The sequence below is a fragment of the Podarcis vaucheri genome (genome assembly GCF_965113315.1).
Source record: "Podarcis vaucheri genome assembly, chromosome: 13".
In the NCBI taxonomy this organism is placed as follows: domain Eukaryota; kingdom Metazoa; phylum Chordata; class Lepidosauria; order Squamata; family Lacertidae; genus Podarcis; species Podarcis vaucheri.
This window is the reverse complement of record NC_138751.1, coordinates 33909537-33933402: the sequence shown is the minus strand read 5'-3', so window position 1 is coordinate 33933402 and position 23866 is coordinate 33909537. Positions and strand designations below refer to the sequence as shown.

Here is a 23866-nt window from a genome sequence, read left to right as displayed (position 1 = left end):
CAGGAGGCAGGAGGCATGTGTTTGTGGGGAGGCAGAGGAGAGAGAGGTATGTAACAGCAGGTAATCAAGCTGTGCCATTAAGTCATAATTAGAGGATGTCTTTTTAATGAGAGCTAGCGATTGCCTTTAAAAAATATATATCAAAAGCTGTAAAATCTCAGGATGTACAGCTCTGGGACGGTTGCTATAGCAACCACCAAATCCTCCCTCACCTGTCCCAGGCCTCTTGTATGTCTTGACTTGACTGAACCAGGAAGAGGAGTGCAGCAGAAAAATGTAATATTAATAAATCTCCCTTGGCAAATGTGTGTTTGGATACGTGTTAGAACTGCATAGAACTGCTTCTTTGCTCGTTAATGGGATATCCCCAGTAAATCAGGAGCCTTTTGGCTGGTTTCTGTGAGTTTAATAATGGACTTGGAATTCATGGTGGGGAGTACTTTTTAAAATGGGACTTTCTAGGGGTTCGTAGCTGCTCCTCAGGGAGTGGAGTGGGATGTGCTGCTTAAAGACCGAGAGGAAAAGTTGGAAGTGAAATACATTGTGTTTTTAGGAATAAGTTTGGAGTGCTGGAGACCATCCATGAAATATTCCATACTTTTAAAGGCCTTTTTAGACACCTAGTCCCTACCAAACATCTCTGTAGCTTGTAACTCAGGTGAAGAGTAGAGGGGCAGTGGACATCTCCCCCCTCCCCACATTAATCCATCCTTAGCTTAACAACCTTAATTATTTTCACATTATGTAGGCTGATAGAGTATTAATTTAAACAAGGCAAAAAATATATATATTCTGATGCAGTCTGGGTGGGAGTGTGTTGTAGTTTTGCATCTTAGAGCAAGGGAGCTGAAAACCAGAGTGAGAGGTGTTCCTGTCATGAAGCTAGCGCAGTTGGTAGATTCTGGGTGACATTAAGGCTAGCAGAGAGAAAATACAGTCAGAACTGACCTTTAGTGGCGTATCTCATTCATTTAAATTAGGTTTGTGCAGGAGAACTTTTTGGTAGATGGTGCCTCCTATTCATTAATGGGTACAGAATGCTGGGTTGTGGTGGCTTTGTCTCAGGCAACAATATGACTTGGGGTAGTTGATCTTCCTCCTCTCAGTAGCAAATACATGTAGAATTTAAATGGAGTTTCATACCAGTTCAATACTTCGCATATATTTCTAAATGCAGGTTCCTGTTTGGGTGATGGAAGTTTCCGTATGCAGCAAATTCAAAATATGAGCATTGGAATGGAAATTTTGGCCCCGTCCTACGCAAATATTGGAATACATTACTAGTGTTGCTTAACAAATCACTCACACTCACACTCCCAAATCATCAGCATATCTGTATTTTCCATGAAGGGAAAACTAGCAAACCTTGTCGTTATAATATTTTTGCTATTTGGGAAACCAAATGTTATATCTGAGTTTCAAAAAACGTATCTTTTTCAGGTTTGGGCCACAAGTTCAAATCACCAAAAAGTGGTTATTGGCTCTTTCAACTAGACACTTGGAAAATACAGATAATTCCCCAAGAGGTAACCTACCATGGCAAGCATGCAGCTAATTGGGGGAGAAATCAGAAATTTAGGAACCAGAGAGAGAAGGGGGCTTGCTAACTTGCCTTGTGCGCAGTGGGGTAACGTGCTTGCTTTTGGAAAGCTAAAAGCAGAAAAGGCATTCCTGGCAGGCACGTGTGTGCGTGTGTGCGTGCGTGCGTGCGTGCGTGCGCACAGTGACACACACAGTAAGTCCCACTATGCTCAGTGAGGCTTATTTTTGGGTAGGTGCCTAGAATTGCAGCCTTGAAACGCAAATACCCCATTTTTAAAACTTTGGACTTGCAATATCCTTACTGTGTGTGCGCATGTGTGTTTTGCTATGAATACTGCGACATACAGAGATGGATTTATTTGGGAGAATTACCCCCAAATAACTACAGGAAGCCAGGACCTCTCTGTCTTGATGGAGTTCGTTGGTTTGTTATCTGGTGCAGCAAAAGTAAAGTTCCGCAGCCTTAATAATAATAATAATAATAGTAATAATAATAATAATAATAATAATAATAATAATAATAATGAAAAATGACTGATTTCAGTATGGATGGTTGCCTGATGCTGGGATTGAAAGATGTGAAATGTTGGCTTACTTTCACCTGGGTGTACTATTGTTCCTGGTAATGGTAAAATGCAACACGTGATCTGCCCTTCTGTTTGATTTCTCTCTTCTCCTTCAGCACCCTGCTCCCATTCCCTTCATTCCTCTTCCAGTACGGTTTCTTACACACTGGGGAATATGCACTAGGATTTGTCTAGCTGTGAAGTAAATTGGGGTGAAGACTTGTGGGGTTCTGCATTTTGTACCCTAATAAAAGAGTGTGTTTTCTACCCTACTTCTGTCTGTCTGCTTCAGCAGAAGGGCAGCAAACTGAGAGTATGTGGGCAAAGGGGGAACAGGCAGTGGTGAGTTTAGCCTTTTCCAAGGCAAATGTTTCATGCCTAAAAAGAGGTACTGGGAGGCAAGCAAGCTAAGCTCAATATTACGCCCTCTGAATTGGTAGTGTTACTTTCCTAATACCCAGTGTGAATAGTCTGTCTAGGGTTACTCTGTGGAAAAGAGTACCTAACACACCTGCATTTTTATCAGTCCTTTAGATGGAAATCACAGGGCTCAAACAACGATGGATAACAGCTCACCAAGTCCCTAAAGCTTTGATACCTAAAACCATCACCACTTATTGCTACCCTGAAACAATCTCCAAAGTAATATATCTCTAAAATATAACATAGGGACACAGGTGGCGCTGTGGTTAAATCAGGGCCTAGGGCTTGCCGATCAGAAGGTCAGTGGTTCGAATCCCTGTGATGGGGTGAGCTCCCGTTGCTCGGTCCCTGCTCCTGTCAACCTAGCAGTTCAAAAGCACATAAAAGTTCAAGTAGATAAATACGGGAAGGTAAACGGCGTTTCCGTGCGCTGCTCTGGTTCACCAGAAGCGGCTTAGTCATGCTGGCCTCATGACCCGGAAGCTGTACGCCGGCTCCCTCGGCCAATAAAGCGAGATGAGCGCTGCAACCCCAGAGTTGGCCATGACTGGACCTAATGGTCGGGGGTCCCTTTACCTTTACCTTTAAAATATAACATATAAAACCAAAAAGGTGTAGAAACCTTGAAACCCAGTGCATGCGTTGTAAACTGCTGAAACCATTGCTGCTTGCTGACATTATTAACAAACATAAGTTAATTTCCTTGCACAAGAGTAGAGTACATGCAAGGAGCTCTGCTTGGAAACTTTGGTTCTTACAAAACCTTGCTTGATTTTTATCCTAATTTGCTAATAACAATGTTAAAGAAACCACAATGAAGACATACAGTGCTTTTACAACACGCTGCATTAAAAGGCAACCCACAAGGTATTAGGCACTTGAGAGAAGGGAAGCAGTGCTTGGTGAATTAAAAAGGGAAGCCAGGATTAGGGAGCCGGGGGGGGGGGAGGAATAAAATTTAGTTCAGATTTGGAGACAAATTATCAAATTTTCAATTTACAAACAATACACAATCTGAAATACAGCCATCCTTTGTATTTGCACTACTACGAATTTTGCTGTGCTATTCTTCAGCTGAGCAATGTGTACAAAAATGTACACTATAGGATAAAGTGTGCAGGAAAATGCATATATTCATAAAAATAGCATACAAAATATATTATATCTGGGAAATGTGCATACAAAAATGTGTGCCTCAGGAGAAATTTGCACTAAAAAGCTGGCAGTCCCCCCCCCCATGTCTACTTTTTTGTATACAGTGGTACCTCAGGTTACAGATGCTTCAGGTTACAGACTCCGCTAACCCAGAAATAGTACCTCAGGTTAAGAACTTTGCTTCAGGATGAGAACAGAAATCGTGCGGTGGCAATGGGAGGCCTCATTAGCTAAAGAACAGTTTCAGGTTAAGAACGGACCTCCAGAACGAATTAAGTTCTTAACCTGAGGCACCACTGTTTATAAAAAAGAAAAGCAAATTGATGTGAATAAAATATTGGAAAAATCAGAAACTGGGGGGGGGGGGGAGAAACAGGTTCACCCATCCCTGATAAGGTTGCAGAAGACATATGCCAGGAACTGATTGTCGCCCAGATATTGTTGGGTGACAATTCCCACCATCCCTCAATCATCTGTCATGCTGGCTGGGGCTGTTGGGAGCTGGAGTCCAACCACATTGGAAGGGCCACAGATTCTTCGGCCCTAACACATGTCCCATGACACTAAGTCTCAGGTGTCTAGTGACCAGTACCAGTTTACTCCTAATATAGTGCATAACTAATTTATGGAAGTGCTGCCACAAATGGCGATAGCGGCCTCTAGCTTATACGGCTTTAAAGTAGGGTTTGGTCAAATTTATAGCAGCCTCCTCCAACCTGGTGCTTTCCAGATGTGCTTTGACTCCAACTCCCATGAGCCCCAGCCATCCTGGCCAGTGGTCAAAGGATGATGGGAGTTGTAGTCAGGAAGGCATCAGGCCGGGGAAGGCTGTCATAGAGAATATTATATCCATCTCCTGGTTTTAGAGGCACCATGCATTGGAATATCAGTTACTAGGAGACAATGGCGGCTGTTGTTTATTGCTGTCATTGTGGGATTCCCACGGCCATCTGGTTGACCATCATAGAATTGTAGAGTCGGAAGGGACCATGAGGGTCATCTAGTCCAACCCCCTGCAATTCAGGAATATTTTGCCCAACGTGGGGTTCGAACCCACAACCGTGTGATTAAGAGTCTCATGCTCTACCAACTGAGCTATCCTTTGGGCAGAGGATGCTGGACTAGATGGGCTTTTGGACAGATCCAGCAGAGCTGTTGTTCAGTGGGTGGGGTGGGGTAAACAGAGAGCATTCTGCACATGAGAAGAAATGTTCTCATCTGGATTCAGTGGGGAAATGGAAGGATTGTTTCTGCGTCACTCGGCTGCTTGTTTGCCTGCCTTCTTATTGCTTTGAGGATCTCGGGAGCTACGGGCCACTCCAAGATCTGCTGCCTCGCATCCCTTTGCAAGAGCAGACATGGCAGAACAGCTCCCGGCCATTTTCCCGTGGCCACCTTTTACGTGATTTATCATCCATGTTGACAGGAGGGAGGGAATCGCTCAGCCATGTGGAACTGGTCTGGTTTCATACCACCATGGCAGCGCATGACAAGGCAGAGCTTCTGATGTATGGGATGCTCTGAATCAAAAACTTTTTTTTAATTTAATTGATACAGAAGAAAACTCTTTCATAGCTGGAAGGAGAATCAGCGCTGGGAAAACTGAATCTAGCTCAGACTCCCACCCCCTGGCCCTGGAGACTGATGGTGGATGGTGCTTGGGGTCTAGCAAGAAGAGTTCTGGGGTTGACCTTGACCCTCTATTAATCTTGAAATGGTGTTGGGGGGGTGGCCCTAGGAATCCTGCTTCCTTCACAGAAGTTTTTTTTTTAAATGTTTGTGTGGTTGTCTTTTTTTGTGGGGGGTGCTTATAAATTCTTCTTCTTCTTCTTCTTCTTCTTCTTCTTCTTCTTCTTCTTCTTCTTCTTCTTCTTCTTCTTCTTTGTATACCACTCTTCATTTGTAGAGCCCAGGGCGGTTCACAGCATAAAAATACAAGATAAAAGCACAAAATACATAATAAAAACAAGAACAAAAATGAAAAGATAACCCTGAATGGTGTTCCTGTCTCTTGCAAGGATTTATTTTCTTTCTTTTTCAATTTTTTTTATTAATTTTCCACAAAAATTTTAAGACAAACAAACAAACAAACAAACAAACAAACAAACATCCTAATTGTAATTAAACCAATCTTAAGATCATTGTTAAGTGACTTCCTCAAATCCCCCTGGTTGAATTTCATTATATAGCATTTTAACAATTTTCCAAAATCAATCTTCTCAAAAGAAATTAACTTGATCACGCTTGCAAGGATTTCTTGGCTATAGCTCAGAACTGCCAGCCTTGTTGGGCTTCACCAGTAGATCAGGGCGATGGAGCGTCTCGTTTGGCACCCTGTTCTCACAAGGGCCAGCCAGACCTCTGTGGGAAGCTTGCAAGCAGGCCTCAACCTCAACAGCCCTCTCCCCTCCTGCGGCCCATGATGCTGCTAGTTCTGATCCTTGACCCCAGTGACTGCCTTGAAGACCAAACTAAGGTCCTGCTCAGAATAGACCCACTGCGGTCAATGAATGTGACTAACTTTGCTCCATTCATTTCAGTGGGTCTACTTATAAGCCTCTTGGGCTTGCCGATCAGAAGGTGGGCGGTTCGGATCCCTGTGACAGGGTGAGCTCCCATTGCTGTGTCCCAGCTCCTGCCAACCTAGCACTTCAAAAGCATGCCAATGCAAGAACAGTGGTACCTCAGGTTAAGTACTTAATTCGTTCCGGAGATCCGTTCTTAACCTGAAACTGTTCTTAACCTGAAGAACCATGTTAGCTAATGGGGCCTCCTGCTGCCGCTGCGCTGCCAAAGCACAATTTCTGTTCTCATCCTGAAGCAAAGTTCTTAACCTGAAGCACTATTTCTGGGTTAGTGGAGTCTGTAACCTGAAGCGTATGTAACCCGAGGTACCACTGTAGATAAATAGGTACTGCTGCGGCAGGAAGGTAAACGGCTTTTCTTTGCGCTCTGGTTTCCATCATGGTGTCCTGTTGCACCAGAAGCCGTTTAGTTCTGCTGGCCACATGACTCGGAATGCTGTCTGTGGACAAACGCCGGCTCCCTCGGCCTGTAAGCAAGATGAGCGCCGCAAACCCATAGTCGCCTTTGTCTGGGCTTAACCGTCCTGGCGTCCTTTACCTTTTTACCTACTTAGTTGAATGCAACCCTAAATTTGAAAACTGTGTGATTTGGTCCATGCTGTTTCAACTTCTAGTTCTCCTTCCCCCCCCCCCCCATGATATTTTGAACTGGTTATTTGTCAGGCAGCAGCCTCTTATGGGTTAATTGGTAGTGGAATTAGGCTTTGGAGAGACTTTTGAGTTCACATCCCCACTCATTTTGTTGGGTGATCTCAGGCCATTGTCTAATAATGTGCTTCTCAGTGCTGTGGTGAGGGTTAAGCAAGAGGTAGTTAAGCCTGGCCTGAACTCCTTGGAAGAAGGATGGCATAAACATTGGGTAGAACAGCAGGACCTTCTGGGGTCAAATCAGAAACTGGGACGGACAGCTTCTGTAAATCCGGGACTGTCTCTGGAAAATAGCGGCACTTGGGGTGGGGGGTGGGGGTCTGTTAAGGTCCCAGGATCCTTTGGGGGAAGTCATGGGCTTTAAATGTGTGCTGAATATCCTTTAAATGTCTAGTGTGGATCTGCCCATTAAAAGCCGCTTTGTACCACATTTCAGGCATAACATTACCACATGGGGAGACTTGTTGCTAACCTCCCTTGGGAATTATCCACTCCCAGTCCCTTTCCGAGCAATGTGTCACACGCACTGTTTGAAGAGCACCTGGAGATAGAATCTCCATTACCCAATATATTTGTGGAAGATATTCTCTTCTCCCTCCCTCCCTCCCCCCACCTCACCTCAGCTTATTATTTCAAAACATGAGCGGGGAGGGATGGGAGTTACTCCCTTGAACAGCCGGTCGGACAGGACCAAAGCACTTCCGACCGATCCAGAAGCTACGGTCGGCCTGCATTTTTCATCTCAGGTTTTCTGTCACCTCCGTGGTGGGAAAAGGGGTACAGGGCGGGGGAGAGAGAGTGTTTTAAAAAAAGACTCTAAAATTGAAATGAAAAGGATCTCCCATCCCCACCCAAAATTCTTCGAAACACCCACTCCCAAATCAAATCGTTCTCCTCCAGAATAAACGATGCAAATTTGCAAACTTTAATGTGCGTAAAGCTTGACTACGTTGAAAATGTGCGCTTTTTAAAATAAAATAATTGATCCATACAGTGCTTAAATTATGGAGTGAAAGGTAGAGTGGCCCTTAATAAAATCTACAAGCTTGATTCCCCACAAATTTCAGCTAAATGATGCCAAATGAAGACTCAGCTACACCTGTTTGTAGTCAATCCCTCTTCCTATGCAACTCTGAAAATTATAACTCTGTGGCTGGGGTGGGTGGGAGAAATAGGAGTCTCCTAACAACTCTCAGTACCATTTAACAAACTACAGCTGCCATGGTCACGGGTCCAAGAGGTGTTTATTTTTTGCCCCACCGCTTTTCCCGAGAAAACCCCTCTTAATCTTAATACAAGATCTGGATAGAGAGATAAAGCAGACCCTCCATGTGTCCCTATTTTCCAGGGACATCCCTGATTTAGAGAACCTGTCATGGTTTCTGATTTGATCCCAGTATGTCCCACTTTTCCTTCGTATGTCCCTATTTTCGTTGGAGAAATGTTGGAGGGTATGGAGTTATCTGCCCCCCTGAGCTGTCTGAAGGCAATCCTGTGTAAGGAAGGGTTGTTGTTTTTTAAAGTTTAATGTTTTATTATGTTTTTATCTATGTTGGAAGCTGCCCAGAGTAACTGGGGCAACCCAGTCAGATGTGTAGGGTATAAATAGCAAACGATCATTATGAAATAGGACGTCCCTATTGTCACCAGAGAAATGTCGGAGGGTATGTAAAAAGGCCTTTCCAAAGTATCACACATCACTTTGGAATTCAACATGAAGGGCAGAACTTTCTTGAAGGGTGAGGTTCCAACTCCTGGAGCAGGAGAAGGTGGAGTCTCTGGGGCATAGCTCAGAAAGCTCAGACTGAATTGAGATCCAGCCTGAACCAACCGGTTGCAGAGGAGGAAAACCTATGGGTGACGCAACAGGGTGTAACATCCATATAAATAATGCCTGGGGTACAAATCGGAGGAGGCCACCGGACCAGCAACTCCAACTCTGTAAGGGAGTGTATCTTGTTATCTGTATCTTACTTTCTCCACCCTTGTCCTCTTTTTGTTGTTGTTGATTGTTTGTTTTTAAATCAAGTGGACACTTTCGCTTACTCCAAAGAACTTGCTCAGGCTTGATTTAAGTGGGTGCAAAAATTGGAGCCGGATCTAAAGGAGGATGTCACAGTCACAGGCCAATTGGGAAATGGGTGTGTACCCAAAATGGGAGAATCATTTGCACCCACCTAGCAGTGCTCAGAGAGTGTGTGAAGAATAAACATGGGACTTAAGATGCCCAGCAGCAAGGCAGGCCTTGGAACCAAAGACCTGGTTATCATCCCTGAGTACTTGCACTCTTAATGGTTTTTACAAGACATCTGTCAAATCATCTTCTTCCTAGGTTTTACCTGGGCTTCTTGCAACTTTTTTCTTTAAGGCTGCAGTAAATCCATATTATTAGGGACGCGGGTGGCGCTGTGGGTTAAACCACAGAGCCTAGGACTTGCCGATTAGAAGTTCAGCGGTTTGAATCCCCGCGATGGGGTGAGCTCCCGTTGCTCGCTCCCTGCACCTGCCAACCTAGCAGTTCAAAAGCACGTCAAAGTGCAAGTAGATAAATAGGTACCACTCCGGCAGGAAGGTAAACGGGTTTCCGTGCGCTGCTCTGGTTTGCCAGAAGCGGCTTAGCTGTATACCGGCTCCCTCGGCCAATAAAGTGAGATGAGCACCACAACCCCAGAGTCAGCCACGACTGGACCTAATGGTCAGGGGTCCCTTTACCTTAAATCCATATTCTTTTTAAAGAACAGAACAGTAGTTCAGTCTCCCCAATTGTAGATTGCTGTAGCGCTTCTCTTCCATCTTTTTAAAAAAGGCATAGTTTTCAGGTGTGCAAAGATGTTTTGAGTCGGTAGGCCTATTGCCACGCATGTAGTTTGGCACAACCTCACTACTGCCTTTCTTGACAATAACATTTTTAAAAACTGTCTTTTAATTGCCCCCTTTGCCTATTTTTTTTAAAAAATAAAATATTTATGCAGTAGTACTTAAATGAAACAGTGCTTCACGCAAATTTTTTAATTGATTTTAAAATGCTACATTTCCAGTCTTTCCAAACACCTCCATTTTTCAGATAACCCCATCCCCAACATTCTGCTTTTTAAAAAAAGTAATTGCAGAATGTCACTGACTTTTTTAGTCTTTTAGTGTGACTTTTATAAAAATGATTTTAATGGTAGTATTAATTTGAGAATTGCATACTCAGTAATCCCCATTTGTATGAAAGCTGGTAAGACTGCTTGATAAAATTGCTCTCTCTGTGAGTTGCTGTTACTGACGGCATGTTTCTGTTGTTGTTCCTTGTAATGCTTTGAAAAAACATAACAAAACATTAAATAACAGCCACAGACTTGGGGGAGGGGGCGGGTTAGAAAAGTTACAAGGAAATCCACTGAATATTTTGGGATGAATTAAAAATGAATGGGAAAGTGCATAAATACCACAAAGGCAAATCAGGATGAATACACTTTGTTGTAGAACTGCCCTGTAAACAAACCAGAACAAATGCTGAATAAGGACTGGACCTAGTCTAACCACTGCATAAGCTCTGTGCAAGAAAATCAGGAATAAACATGGAATAAACAGGTCATCTGCAGGCACCCTTGGATTTTGCACCTTGAGCATCAAAAGGTCTTGTTGCTGCCCTGTTGAAGAGTCCTAGGGATGGAGCAGAGGAGATTTGGGAGGGTCAAGGACAGATTAGAAAGGAGAGGCAAGCCTCAAGTGAGAGTTTAGAGAAGCATGTCATGAACTAAAATGACCTGTTTATTCAGCATTCATCCTGATATTTTGCACAAAGTTTGTGGGGAGCTTAGATGGTGCTGGCTATTAACTGAGTGTCCAGTCTTATTTGTTTTTTTTTAAAGATATTTATTAGAGTTTTCAAAGTATTACAAAAAAATAAAAAAGAAAAAAGAAAAATACAAAGTAAAAATAGTTAAAAACAATTCAGTCTTTCAATAACTTATCTTTCATTTGCTTATTTCCCGGACCTCCTCACACCTCCCTTTTCTGTATTCCAGTTCAGTTTGTTAGTTCAGCAAATCCCTCCCCTCTTTGTTTATCCTAATCTTCAATCTTAAAATATTATAACATTGGGTTTTTACGTATTGATAGTCCATTTTCTCATATTCCCTTATAACATTAAGCTATAAACCACTTAATTTCTATCCAACATCATTCTAACATTCATTAATTTTACAATATTTCTGTAGATAGTCTTTAAACTTTTTCCAGCCTTCTTCCATCGACTCTTCTCCCTGGTCTCGGATTCTGCCAGTCATTTCTGCCAGTTCCATATAGTCCATCACCTTCATCTGCTATTCTTCCAAGGTGGGCAGTTCTTGTGTTTTCCAATACTTTGCGATAAGTATTCTTGCTGCTGTTGTGGCATACATACAGAAAGTTCTATCCTTCCTTGGCACCAATTGGCCGACCATGCCCAGGAGAAAGGCCTCTGGTTTCTTCAAGAAGGTATATTTAAATACCTTTTTCATTTCATTATATATCATCTCCCAGAAAACCTTAATCCTTGGGCACGTCCACCAAAGGTGAAAGAATGTACCTTCAGTCTCTTTACATTTCCAACATTTATTATCGGGCAAGTGATAGATTTTTGCAAGCTTGACTGGTGTCATGTACCACCTGTATATCATTTTCATAATATTCTCTCTTAGGGCATTACATGCCGTAAATTTCATACCTGTGGTCCACAACTGTTCCCAGTCAGCAAACATAATGTTATGTCCAACATCTTGTGCCCATTTAATCATAGCAGATTTCACCGTTTCATCCTGAGTATTCCATTTCAACAGCAAGTTATACATCTTTGACAAAATCTTAGTTTTAGGTTCTAACAGTTCTGTTTCTAATTTTGATTTTTCCACCTGGAAGCCGCAGTCTTATTTGTTTGTGTTGTGTATACGACATGGTGTCAAGCAATTGTGATCCCACACGCTTTCCAGTTCATCACTCTCCTTATCACAAAGAGCCAGCAACTTTAATTCTGTGGTCCAAAAAAATTGTTGGTATGTGATTGAATCCCACCTAAAAACAGCAAGAAACCTGAAGGGGCCTGAGGCAGAGTTTGGACCGAGATATTTTCCTGTCTGGTGCTCATAACAATAATAATAATTTATTATTTGTACCCTGCCCATCTGGCTGGGTTTCCCCAGCCACTCTGGGTGGCTTCCACAAAAACCAAAAATACACCAGGATAACACACATTAAAAACTTCCCTGAACAGGGCTGCCTTAAGATGTCTTCTGAATGTCAGGTAGTTGTTTATCTCAAGATGGCACCCCCCTTCCATTCCAGAAGTTGACCAAACTCCAAGACTGGCGACGGGCTGGCACACTTCATGACAGCAGACAAGCCATGTGGCAAACACAAAAACTCATGCCACCGTACCCCACCCTCTGCTGGCTGAGGCAGCCACCTCCCTCTGCCTAATGGTAGTGCCAACCCTCCATGAAGCGTGTGGGCTTGCCAGACATGGAACACAATCCGCTGGGAAATTCTGCCCCATCAAAATGAATGGGAAAGCACAAGAGGGCGGACAGAGGCTAAAGATAGGAAAGCAGTAGAAGACAAGAGGGAACTGTAAACACTTGACCGATGGTATCTGAAGCGGGCAGACTCCAATTTCCAGAAGGTTGAGACCCCCGACCTCCAAGATCAACAACTTCTGGCTGCATTATAGTCAGAGCTACGAAAGCTGGATTGCCAGGCAATTTCTCAGGGCCTCACCAAGGCCTGTTTCTCAACTGTGAGCAGCCTGTTTTCATCCAAGCTGGTCATATTATGTACCTTGTAACGTAAAGGATGTGGTTTCTGTTTGCTTGTTTTCCTCTACCCTCCCCATCCCTTTTGTCTTTTGTGCCCTAACCTTCTAGACTGTAAGCCTGAGGGAAGAGATGGTGTTGTTTTTATTTATCTCTGCAAGCGAAGAATTGGGGAGGGGGGATATTTAAATAAAATAAAATGATAGTAAGGCCGGCCTCCTGTATATTTAGTAGTTGTGGAAAAGAGGGCCTCCCAGCAGGGGAATTTCAGCAGATGTCGCTTGCATGAGCAGCTGTCAGATGCCTTCCTGGCCTGGCTCCAGGGATGGCAAGCTACACCTGCTGAAACTCCCTCTTGCACACAACGATTAAAGGCCCAGGAGCCCTATCCTTCTGGAAGCTGGGCATCTTCGGTGTGCAAGACCACAATGGGTTCAGCACCGGATTACCAAATACATAGGCAGAGTAGGCAGTAGCCTTTTAGGGGCCCCGCGACAACGGATCAAAATAATATGGATTTGATCTTGAAATGAATTTACAATCAAGCTGTTTTTGTGGGAGGGTGTGTGTGCTTTTGGGTTTTTTTGTTTTGTTTTATTATGTATTTTGCATTCTCATTTTGTGTTCTCCTGTTGTGAACAGCCCTGGGCTCTTCCGATGAAGAATGGTAGACACATTGAATAAAACAACAATGGGGGTTCATTGGGAGAATTTCCTGCCTCGTGAGAAGGCCTTTTTTCTTTCGTGCCCTAACCTTCTAGACTGCAATCCTGAGGGAAAAGATTTTGTTGTTTTTATTTATCTCTGCGAGCGAAGAATTTGGGGGGGGGGTGTTTAAATAAAATAAAAATGATAGCAAGGCCGACTTCCTGTATTTGGACTTTCCAAACGAGCTATTTGGACTTTCCACCTCGGGGCCCCCAAACACCTTAAGTTGGGCCAGGTTTGCGTCTGCAGACACTTGAGTAACTTTTTTTTTTTACTACAGTATTTCGCTTTGTCCACTCTTAAGAGAAACCTGCGTTTCACGTCCTGGGCTCGGTACGTGATCGAAGGGCGCCCTCTAGTGTCCTTCTGGGGCAACGACAGCATCACACACACTCCTCCAAGCCCCACACACGTTTTCTTAATAAATCATCCAGGCAGCTCCAAACATAAGCCGGCCCTAGCGCCGCCGGTTCTCGGATGCCGTCTTCAGCTTTGCAAAGTTTGACCCCGGTTCGCTGCAGACGGCGGACTCGTCTCCTCCCTGAGCGCGACAGATCCGGAAGAAGCGGTGGGGGAAGGCTAGTCGGAGCTCCTGCCTCCTGCATCGGAAGCCTGTAAGAGCCGTGGGGGATTGGGGGCTGGTGGGAGGGAGTGCACGCGCGAGAAAGGGATTTTATCGAGGGATATAATATTTTATCAAGGGCTAGAATATAACTCAGCAGGCCCTGGGCAAAGCAGAAGGGGGAACACCTGCAAGCGTAATCGCAAATAGTAAACAGACCAGCATGGTGAATCGGCTCGATTGTAGCTGGAGGAAGAGGAGGAGGAGGAGCGAATGAGCCGTTTCAAAAAGGGATATATTGCGAAGGGCCTGCGAGAGTTAGGAAAAAGTGCAATAGTCACCGCCAAGCCCTGGCTGCTACAGGGGTTGGGGGAGATAGGGCGATCTTTGTAAAGTATCCTTGAGCAGGGACCCCACCCCGCAAGGCCTGCTAGGATAGACGTGGGTGAGTCGGCGAGTGCATGATAATAATAATAATAAATTTTATTATTTGCACCCCACCCATCTGGCTGGGTTGCCCCAGCCACTCTGGGAGGCTTCCAACATAGATAGAAGCATAATAAAACATCAAACATTAGAAACTGCACCGTGGCACATGCCCTCTTATTGTGCATGCCATGAAAAGGTTACAGGGTGCAAGGTTCTCTGCCATGCATAGCACACACTGGAGAGGGAGCTGGGCTTTAAATATTGCCCCCAAAATAGGCCTGTGAAAAGTTTGGGCCCTGCAAATGGGTTGGGGGAGGGAGAACATTAGGAAGCAGGGGCGGCCAGGGCTTTTTTTCAGCCGGAACTCGCTGGAACTGAGTTCCGGTGCATTTCAGGTGGGTGGCTTGCCATTATAAGAGAACAGTAGAGGCATTTGTGGTGAGTTCCAGCACCTCTTTTCATACAAGTGTTTGTAGGAGTGGCATATAAGCATTTAAAGGAGCTTGCTGTCCCTGTTTGTGATGGCTATCTTTGCATACCTTGAGCTGATAAGGCTACGATCCTAACCGCACTTGCTAGGTCGCACTGAATTCAACAGGGCTTTGTTTTGAGTAGGCATGCTTAGCACTGCATTGCACAGTAGCTTCAAATAAAGTGGGAGAGACTTTCCCGCCAGGTCAGAAAGCAGAGAGAATCTCATACAACACTTAGCAGGAGTGGAAGCTACAATCTCCAGCTGTTGTCTTGTGGTCTTGCCTGTAGATAGAATGGCTGACCCTTGTCCCTGTGGACCCTCCTCCTGCGACTGCTTCGTCTCTCTTCCCCCGGCCTCTGCGGCCAGAGAGGTCATATTTGGCAAGAATTCTGACCGGCCGAGGGATGAAGTCCAAGAGGTAGTCTATTTCCCAGCCAGAAGCCATGCCAAGGGGGCAAAGGTCCAGGTGAGCTAAAATCCAGCAGGCAGTATGGGAGCATGGAGCTTCATTTGTGGGAGAGGGCTATGTTCTAGAAAGTAATGAGAAGTCACATCTCCAACGTATCTATTGCTGCGGTCCATCCTAAATCAGGGCACACAAACCACCCCCAATTACTGGCGTATACATTCTCCATGAACAGAACACTTTCCAAACTGTGACCAGGTTTGCAGGTAGTGCTAAGCCAAACTATGCTTTATCAGTTACAGATAGGTAGCCGTGTTGGTCTGCCATAGTCAAAATAAAAAAATTCCTTCCAGTAGCACCTTAAAGACCAACTAAGTTAGTTCTTGGTATGAGCTTTCATGTGCATGTAGTGTATCTGAAGAAGTGTGCATGCACACGAAAGCTCATACCAAGAACTAACTTCATTGGTCTTTAAGGTGCTACTGGAAGGAATTTTTTTATTATGCTTTATCAAACTCTGGTTTAGCACACTGGTCCTCAAACTTTTTTCTCTGGGCCACACTTACACAATAAGTATTTTGCTCCTGCCACACCAAAATTTCGTTGATAATTAGAAAATGAAAAGATCGCAACTAGGATTGTCATCAGTATGACCTGATGCTTTTTGTTCTTCTTTTGAAAAATTATCCATATTCTCCAAATAAAAACAATTGCTTTATACTACACTGAAATGTTTAAATGCTCGATTGTCCTTGAATCTTCCCACCACACTTGTTGTTATCTCTTGGCACGTCAGTGTGGCTTGCCATACTTGTTGAGAACTGCCGGTTTAGCATGAACCTATGGAGTCCATGGTGACTTTGCTTCTACTGCTTTGCTGTGCGGTAGCCTGTGGTTTGGCCTAACATGCCGTCTGAACCTGGGTTTATGGTTTGTCTTGCTCCAGACAAACCATGAACTGCAGCCAAGGCTGCTTCTTGTTTGCATTTCATGGTCTGTGCAGGAGACAAACCATAAGCTCAGGTTTGGGCAGCGTGCTAACCCAAACCATGGATTAGCTCACTGCAAAACAGCAGGAAATCAGCACAGCTTCATTAGTGTCAGATTCATTTCAGTAGGGTGCTGATGGAGAGGGGATATCTTTACCCTATGCAAAGATGAATTAGGAATGGCTTGAGAAACATCGCATCAAACAGGGAAGCATAGTACTCTTTTTTTGTGAGCAAGACAACAAAAATAATGAAAGCGCCAGCGTAGACTTTTGTTTCAATGACTGCCTTTCTTCCCAGTGCACATATATTGAAGTGGACCAGGTTGAGAAGACCCATGCGGTCATTCTCAGCCGACCAGCCTGGCTCTGGGGAGCCGAGATGGGGGCCAACGAGCATGGGGTCTGCATTGGCAATGAAGGGGTGTGGACCAAGGAGCCCGTGGCAGAGGAAGAAGCCTTGCTGGGCATGGATCTGGTCAGGTAAGAGGCATCATGTTGGGTGGCTGTGAATCATCAGCTTGTGCCCAAGTTGTATTCTCTGCTCCTCTGTAATCGCATGGCCGTAGCCAGGATTTTTGTTAGGGGGCAAGCTTTCATTAGGAGGTCAGAACTTCAGATTTGTATTGATTTTTATTGATTTAGGGGGGGCATCTGCCCCCCTCCCTCCCCTTGGCTACGCCCATGCTGCTGGCCCACATGGAGGCTGAGATACTGTCATTGCATCTGGACAAAGATGGTCTGGCCTCAGTTCTTGCATCTGTATAATGGGAATGACAGTGAACACCCTCTCAACAATTGTTCTGAGAATTGGTGAGCTAAGAAGAGTTACAGCACTATAGTTGTTCATAATAGTGCCTTGTGAACTCTATGGTTCACCTCCTTCAGCCCTCCATTGATCCAGGAAAACAGCATCCCTGGTAGGTTTGAAAACCGCCAGCGAAGGAGAGTCCACATTCCAAGGCAGTCTGTTACACGATTAAACAGTCAGAATCATCGGGAAGTTCTCCCTAATGTTTAATCAGAAAGCTTTTTCTTGCGATTTAAGCCATTGGTTCAGGGTCTGTCTTGTCGAACTGCAGAAAACAAATTGCTTCATCATCTATATGACAGCCCATCAAATATTTGAAGGTGGCTATCATGTGTTCTTTCCCCCCAGACTAAATAAGAATCACAATGTCTCCCACAGTATCGGCAGATATTGGGAGCTTGTTTATTTCTGAAGCCTTTTTAGTTCTGTTGAGTTACTGCAAAATTCCCGACTGGTTGAATGAAAGAGTGTCAAACACTGTCTGACTTTTTAATAGCGATCAGTCACGGTTTGCAAATGATCTTACTTAAAAATCCCTGGTTCGCCTAAAAGCCTCTTAAAAAAAAAATCTATATTGAGAAAATATATTGCTTTTTAAAGAATACTGTAATCAGTTCGGTGCATCAATTAGGGCAGAGATGGTTAATCTGAGGGTTTTGAGCTGTTGCTGGACTACAACTCCCATCATCCCTGACCAGTGACTATGTTGGCTGGGACTCATGGGAAACGGAGTCAACAGTGACTAGAGAGCCATCCATCCCTGAGTAAATTAGTTCACAGCCAGGTTTGCAGAGGCAGTAATGGCTAAATAATGTATTTCAGGCTCGGTTTGGAGCGGAGCAGCAGTGCCCAGGAAGCAGTCCAGGTTATAACAGCCCTCCTGGAACGTTACGGCCAAGGGGGCAGTTGCAAGGAGGAGCCGACCCCCTTCATTTACCACAACACCTTCCTCCTTGCGGATCGCACTGAAGCCTGGGTTGTAGAAACAGCTGGGCGGTTTTGGGCGGCTCAGAGGATTCGAGGTGAGTACATTGCAGAAAGAGATGATAAGACACCTTGGATTTTAACGGATACACAGAACTATCTGGCGTTGCTCTTTTGCGAACGGTCTGGGCTTTTGTTTGCTTGGTTTGCAGAGATTCCTGGTTCAGATTCTGCTCTGAGAAAAGTTCAGTTTGGAACCCTGCATGTGGTTAGAAGGGGCGTCTCCACCCCCATTGTTCAGCCCAGACATGGAGGTCCAGCTCCGAGGGCCTTCTGGCGGTTCCCTCACTGTGAGAAAAGTGAAGTTACAGGGAACCAGGCAGAGGGCCTTCTCAGTAGTGGCACCCGCTCTGTGGAACGCCCTCCCATCCGATGTAAAGGAAATAAACAACTATCTGACTTTTAGAAGACATCTGAAGGCAGTCCTGTTTAGGGAAGTTTTTAATGTTTGATGTTTTATTGTGTTTTTAATATTCTGTTGGGAGCTGCCCAGAGTGGCTGGGGAAACCCAGCCAGATGGGCGGGTTATAAATAATAAATAATAATAATTATTAGAACGTTAGACTAGGACCTCGGATCTCCTTCAAGGAAAAAGGAAATATATAAATGTAATAAATAAATAAAAACCTCGGGCTGTTGAGATCTATTATGGAATTGTATTCCAGATCGGCTAAGCCTTTTCAAACTTCCCACTGGTTGAGCAGGATCTCCTTGTCTCTCCCCCCACCCTGCAGAAGGTGCCCGGAACATTTCCAACCAGCTGAGCATTGGTACCGACATTACCTCTGAGCATGCGGGCCTCAGGCAACATGCCCGGGAGCAGGGATGGTGGAGTGGCCAAGGGGCGTTCAGCTTCCTGGAGGTGTTTTCTCTCACCCACCAGCCTGTGCGCATGGAGGCGGCCAAAGCTCGCTATTGTGCTGGCCTGCAGCTGCTGCACCAACATTCAGGTGTGTATCCAAAATACATAGAGGTGTAGGGTTTCGGAAGCTTATTTTTTGTTTTGTTTTGAAATGATTTTTATTTGATTTTACAAATGCAAAGTTATATAAAAGAATCCAAATACAGTGGTACCTCGGGTTACAGATGCTTCAGGTTACAGACTCCGCTAACCCAGAAATCGTACCTCAGGTTAAGAACTTTGCTTCAGGATGAGAACAGAAATCGCGCGGCAACGGGAGGCTCCATTGGCTAAAGTGGTACCTCAGGTTAAGAACAGTTTCAGGTTAAGAACGGACCTCCAGAACGAATTAAGTTCTTAACCCGCGGTACCACTGTATATATCCATATACAGAGTTTCCTCTGAATTTCGGAACTCCCACCCCCTCCATGGGGCCCAATTTTAAACATTTAATACTATATATTCTTCAACCTTCGGCCCTCCAGATGTTTTTCGCCTACAACTCCCATGATCCCTAGCTAACAGGACTAGTGGTCAGGGATGATGGGAATTGTAGCCCAAAATGTCTGGAGGGCCGAAGGTTGGGGATGCCTTTTTTTTTTTGTCATTCCATGGTAATTGTTACGCTACAAGTGCAATCGAAATCATGCTAAGGTTTCCATCTGCTTACAGTGGTCTCCTAAATAACTTAATTTTTTCCCATTCTTTTATAAAGTTTTTGTCCTCTTAGTTTCTGGGTTTTCCAGTCAGTTTTGCCATTTTGGCATAGTCCATCAGCTTGGTTTGCCACTCGTCTCTGGTAGGGACTTTGTCTTCTTTCCAACTCTGGGCCAATAACATCCGAGCGGTTGTTGTTCCATACATGAAGAGTCTTTTCTGCTCCTTTGGTATATCAGTACCTGTAATTCCTAATAAAAAGGCTTCTGGTTTCTTAACAAAGGTTATTTTAAGCATTTATTTCATTTCATTATTTCTCATCTCCCAGAAAGCTTTTATTATTATTATTGGCTTTGTTTTGTGGAGGGAAGTGTGTCCCATAGAGCCGCTTAATGTTGGTTCAGATAGTCAAAAGCTCAGCCCAGCTGGTCATGTGACCCCACTGGGGTGGCAGCTGGAAATGCCAACATTTTCCTGGTTGCCTAGCAAGCATCACTCAAGGAAACCCAGAGAACTTTACATTATGGGGCTGCAAATCAAATGCTACGTAACAGATCTATTTAAAGATGTGATTTTAGATGTAGGCCAGAAGATCTATGCGGTAGTAATGGGTAGATCTCTCTCTAATGCTGACACCCGATTGCGAGATTGGTTACCTTGAGACTCCTGGCTCTCGCGTTTCTGCCCATTCTGTTTGGTGCGGTGGTTAGGCATTGCATTTGGGCGTAGGGGGACCCACCGATCATCTGACGCAGAGAGAGTGCTTATGAGCACATGCAGAATGCTTCCCTTTGCCCTTAACACTCAGGAACCTCACCTAGTCCTTCTGCATGTCAGTTTGGGTGGGGCAGAAATTAGTCAAGAGGAAGTGACTCTTACATAAGTAATAAGGCCCGGCCCAGGACATTTTGGCGCCCGATTCAGAAAAATCCAAATGGGTGACCATTTTCCAACAGGGCTCATGCGGGAGACTTCCCCAGTTGGTCCGCCTGCCTCCCACTTCACCACACTTGACGGTTCCCCAAATCTGTCCCCTTGCCTTGGCTCTGTAGTAGAGCAAGCCTCCTTCGGGTATTTGTGAATTCTGACACCTTGACTAGTTTGCCCTCCCTCTTCTTCTGGTATCGTTACAGTTTCCCATCTTCCTCTTTACTGATGTGTAGGGCAGATCACTGCAGAGACCATTATGACCATCTTGAGTGACAAGGCCAGCGGGATCTGCGTCGATTCGGAAGGTTTCTGCACCACGGGAAGCATGGTGTCCGTCCTGCCGCAGGATCCCCACCTGCCTTGCATCCACTTCTTCACGGCCACGCCAGACCCTTCCAGGTAAGCCGAAAGCTCCTGATTCCTTAAAATTGGTGAGTGCACCTCCCAAGTTAAGAAGAGCCCTGCTGGCCAACCCAAACAGCTATTGGAAGTGCATTTGTTATTTCAGGTGAGTTCCTTATTCCCCAGCAATTTATTGGAATGGGAAAGAGTTTTATGTGAACAAAATAAATGCGCCTTTTACAGTTACTGAAGACCAGTCTCCAACCAATACATAATCTATGGAACGGGATAAGTATGACATAATCTGAAATTACCTTTCTTGTAAAACATTTTTTTCTCCCACCAGCCTTGAAATACTTATAATGATATGGTTGTGTGAAAGTTCATCCTGTCAGTATTTTATGCTTCATTTAATAAGTTCCCTTTTCTGCAGGACTTTCCGAAATATGTTTTTTCCCCAGAAAGCTGTTTTTTTGCCCCCTAACAAAGGTATAGGACAGGTGATACTGAAATTAAACGATGAATAAAAGGAGTACAGTTGTACCTTGGCTCCCGAACACCTTGGGAGTTGAACGTTCTGGCTCCCAAACGATTGAAAACTGGAAGTATTTTCCAGTTTTCGAACATTCTTTTGGGAGCTGAACATCCGATGGGGCTTCCATGGCTTCCGATTGGCTGCAGGAGCTTCCTGCAGCTATTCAGAAACTGCGCTTTAGAAGCCGAACGTTTCAGAAGTCGAACGGACTTTGGGAACGGATTCTGTTTGACTTCTGAGGTACGACTGTATTCAAAAATCTTTACATCTCAAATTAAGTAAAATGGCAGTAAATCAGTGCAGACTCTTCTCGGGACATGAGTGCGATAACCCTCGGCATCAGGTGCTCCCAGCAACTGTGAATCAGCAACCATGCTGCCTCTAAAACTTGGAGGTTTGCATGCAGCCGTCCTGACTAGTAGCCACTGGCAACCTAATCCTGCATGACATTGACTAACCGTATTTTAAAATTTGTCCACGTTGGTGGTCACCACTTTTGTGCTTCAGAAAAGCAACACATTGCATTTTTGTTTTAATTGTTTTTATTTATTTATTTTAAATCATGTTGTCATGTTCATATGTTCCCTCTGTGTTTTAGGGGAACCGTTTGATTAAGAGTGTCGGGTACATTGTCCAAATCCTCTCCTCTTTCCTGCTCGGCAGGTCGATCTTCAAACCCTTCATCTTCGTTCCCAACGTCACTTTCTTTCACCAAGTGCAATCGCCGACCTTTGGCGACAAAGACCCCGTCAGGGAGACACCCAGGTTTCAGAGACGGGTAGACCGACGGCACAATCTCTACAGGGAACACCAGTTCGTCCTGGACACCATGGACCGCAATGAGGTGAAGCCCTGAAGAACCACTTGCAGTTACTGTAGATCGGGGCTGGGAGACTTGTACCGCCTCCGGATGCTGTCGGACTACAACTCCACTAATCTCTTGCCTTTTCCCCTACGTTCTCATTCTGAACTCTTTCCTCTAGCCCAGCTCCTTGTCACCTGATATTTCCCAAACTGACTTGGTCCCACTTTCTGAACTCTGCTCTTTGGCTGCCTTATTTCTAGCTCTCTCTTTCTGTCCGCCTTTGTCTCTAATCACTTCCTTTCTCATTTTTTAAAAAAAAGATTTTTGGGTTACAAAAGTACATAACAGTCGTACCTTGGATCCCAAACGCCTTGGTACTCGGACGTTTTGGCTCCCAAACGCCACAAACCTAGAAGTGACTGTTCCGGTTTGCAAACGTTCTTTGGAACCTGAATGTCTGACGGGGCTTCCGTTGCTTCCGATTGGCTGCAGGAGCTTCCTGCAGGCCAATCGGAAGCCACTCTTTGGATTCTGAATGCTTTGGAAGTCGAATGGACTTCCGGAACGGATTCCGTTTGACTTCCGAGGTACGACTGTACATCATCTCCATTTTCAGAGCATAAAGTCCATTCTACAGAACGCCTCTAATCACTTCTCCATTTCTTGTTGCTCTTTGTCTTCCCTTCTCTTTACCACCCAGGTAGGGTTTAAACAGCCCTGACTTGGGATGTGGTCCCACCCAGTTGTAGCCCTAAATGCATTACCCCAGCTTTTCATGAAACCTTGTGGGTGAGCGAATTGGCTTCCAAGTCCGCCTCCCCCCCCCCCAGATGACATCAACCATGGGTATTGAGGGGCGGCATCCACCATGCCAGGGATGGGTGACAAATGAGTTATGGCAACACCCTAAGGTCCCCATAATTAATGCCCCGTTCTTTCTCTCCCCCCCCCCTCCCCAGCATGAGCGCCAGAGACTCCAAGAGATTATGCGGAAATTTCAGCGGCAAGCCCTGGAGGCCATGAAGAACCTGCTGGCGGGCTCCTTCACTCTGAAACCCCAGGAGCTGGCTGACCTCTTCTATGACTGTGTGGTCACAGAAATCAAGTTATATAAACAGTAAGATCCCTATCAGGGCAGAGAGATTGAGGTTCATTCCTGTGACCACTGAGAGTTCCATGTGTGAAACAAAACCCTACTTGAATGATATGATATGACAATGCTGCACCTTTTAAAAAACAAAACCTTAAAATTGTGGAGTTGGCATAGGCAGCCTTCAGAATTCATTGTTGCTGCAAGAGTGAAGACCACGGGCATGGTTGTGGCTTTGAAAAGTTCGTGAAGGCTGGTGGTTCTGAAATGTGGAGCAGCCTCTGCGTCTTAAGGGCTACAGACGAACAAGGGAAGTGGGTAGCACTTTAGTGCACTTCTGGAACCTCCAACTGGCTACTGTCAGAAGCAATGAAGTAGAGCGAGATAAGACATTTGGAACTGTTTGGCCTGAGCTGTTGGGGACATACTAGATAGATCTCAGTCTGCAAGATAGATGGGTCTCCATTTAGTTTTGTCACTGCGTTTTTGGTCTGGAGGGACCGAGACAAATAATCTGGGAGAAGGGCTGTTTTTTTTTCCTTCTAAAAAC

The 23866-nt window shown here is 44.8% G+C and overlaps 1 protein-coding gene across 4 annotated transcripts; it reads left to right on the top strand.

The window, feature by feature from the left end:
- SCRN2 (secernin 2) lies at positions 1 to 23618 on the top strand. 4 transcript variants are annotated; one of them, XM_082197318.1, is made up of 8 exons: positions 1 to 46; positions 15155 to 15333; positions 16563 to 16744; positions 17895 to 18094; positions 18791 to 19006; positions 20778 to 20943; positions 22085 to 22265; positions 23186 to 23618. In XM_082197318.1, exons 1-8 carry the CDS (start codon positions 16 to 18, stop codon positions 23345 to 23347), a joined length of 1317 nt encoding a protein of 438 aa, XP_082053444.1. In that variant the 5' UTR covers positions 1 to 15; the 3' UTR covers positions 23348 to 23618. The 4 variants fall into 4 exon arrangements, with proteins under 4 accessions (XP_082053444.1, XP_082053443.1, XP_082053446.1 ...); XM_082197317.1 differs by lacking the exon at positions 1 to 46 and adding an exon at positions 13862 to 14015 and having other exon boundaries at positions 15159 to 15333; XM_082197319.1 differs by lacking the exon at positions 1 to 46 and adding an exon at positions 13876 to 14015.
- Positions 23619 to 23866: the final 248 nt, after the last annotated feature.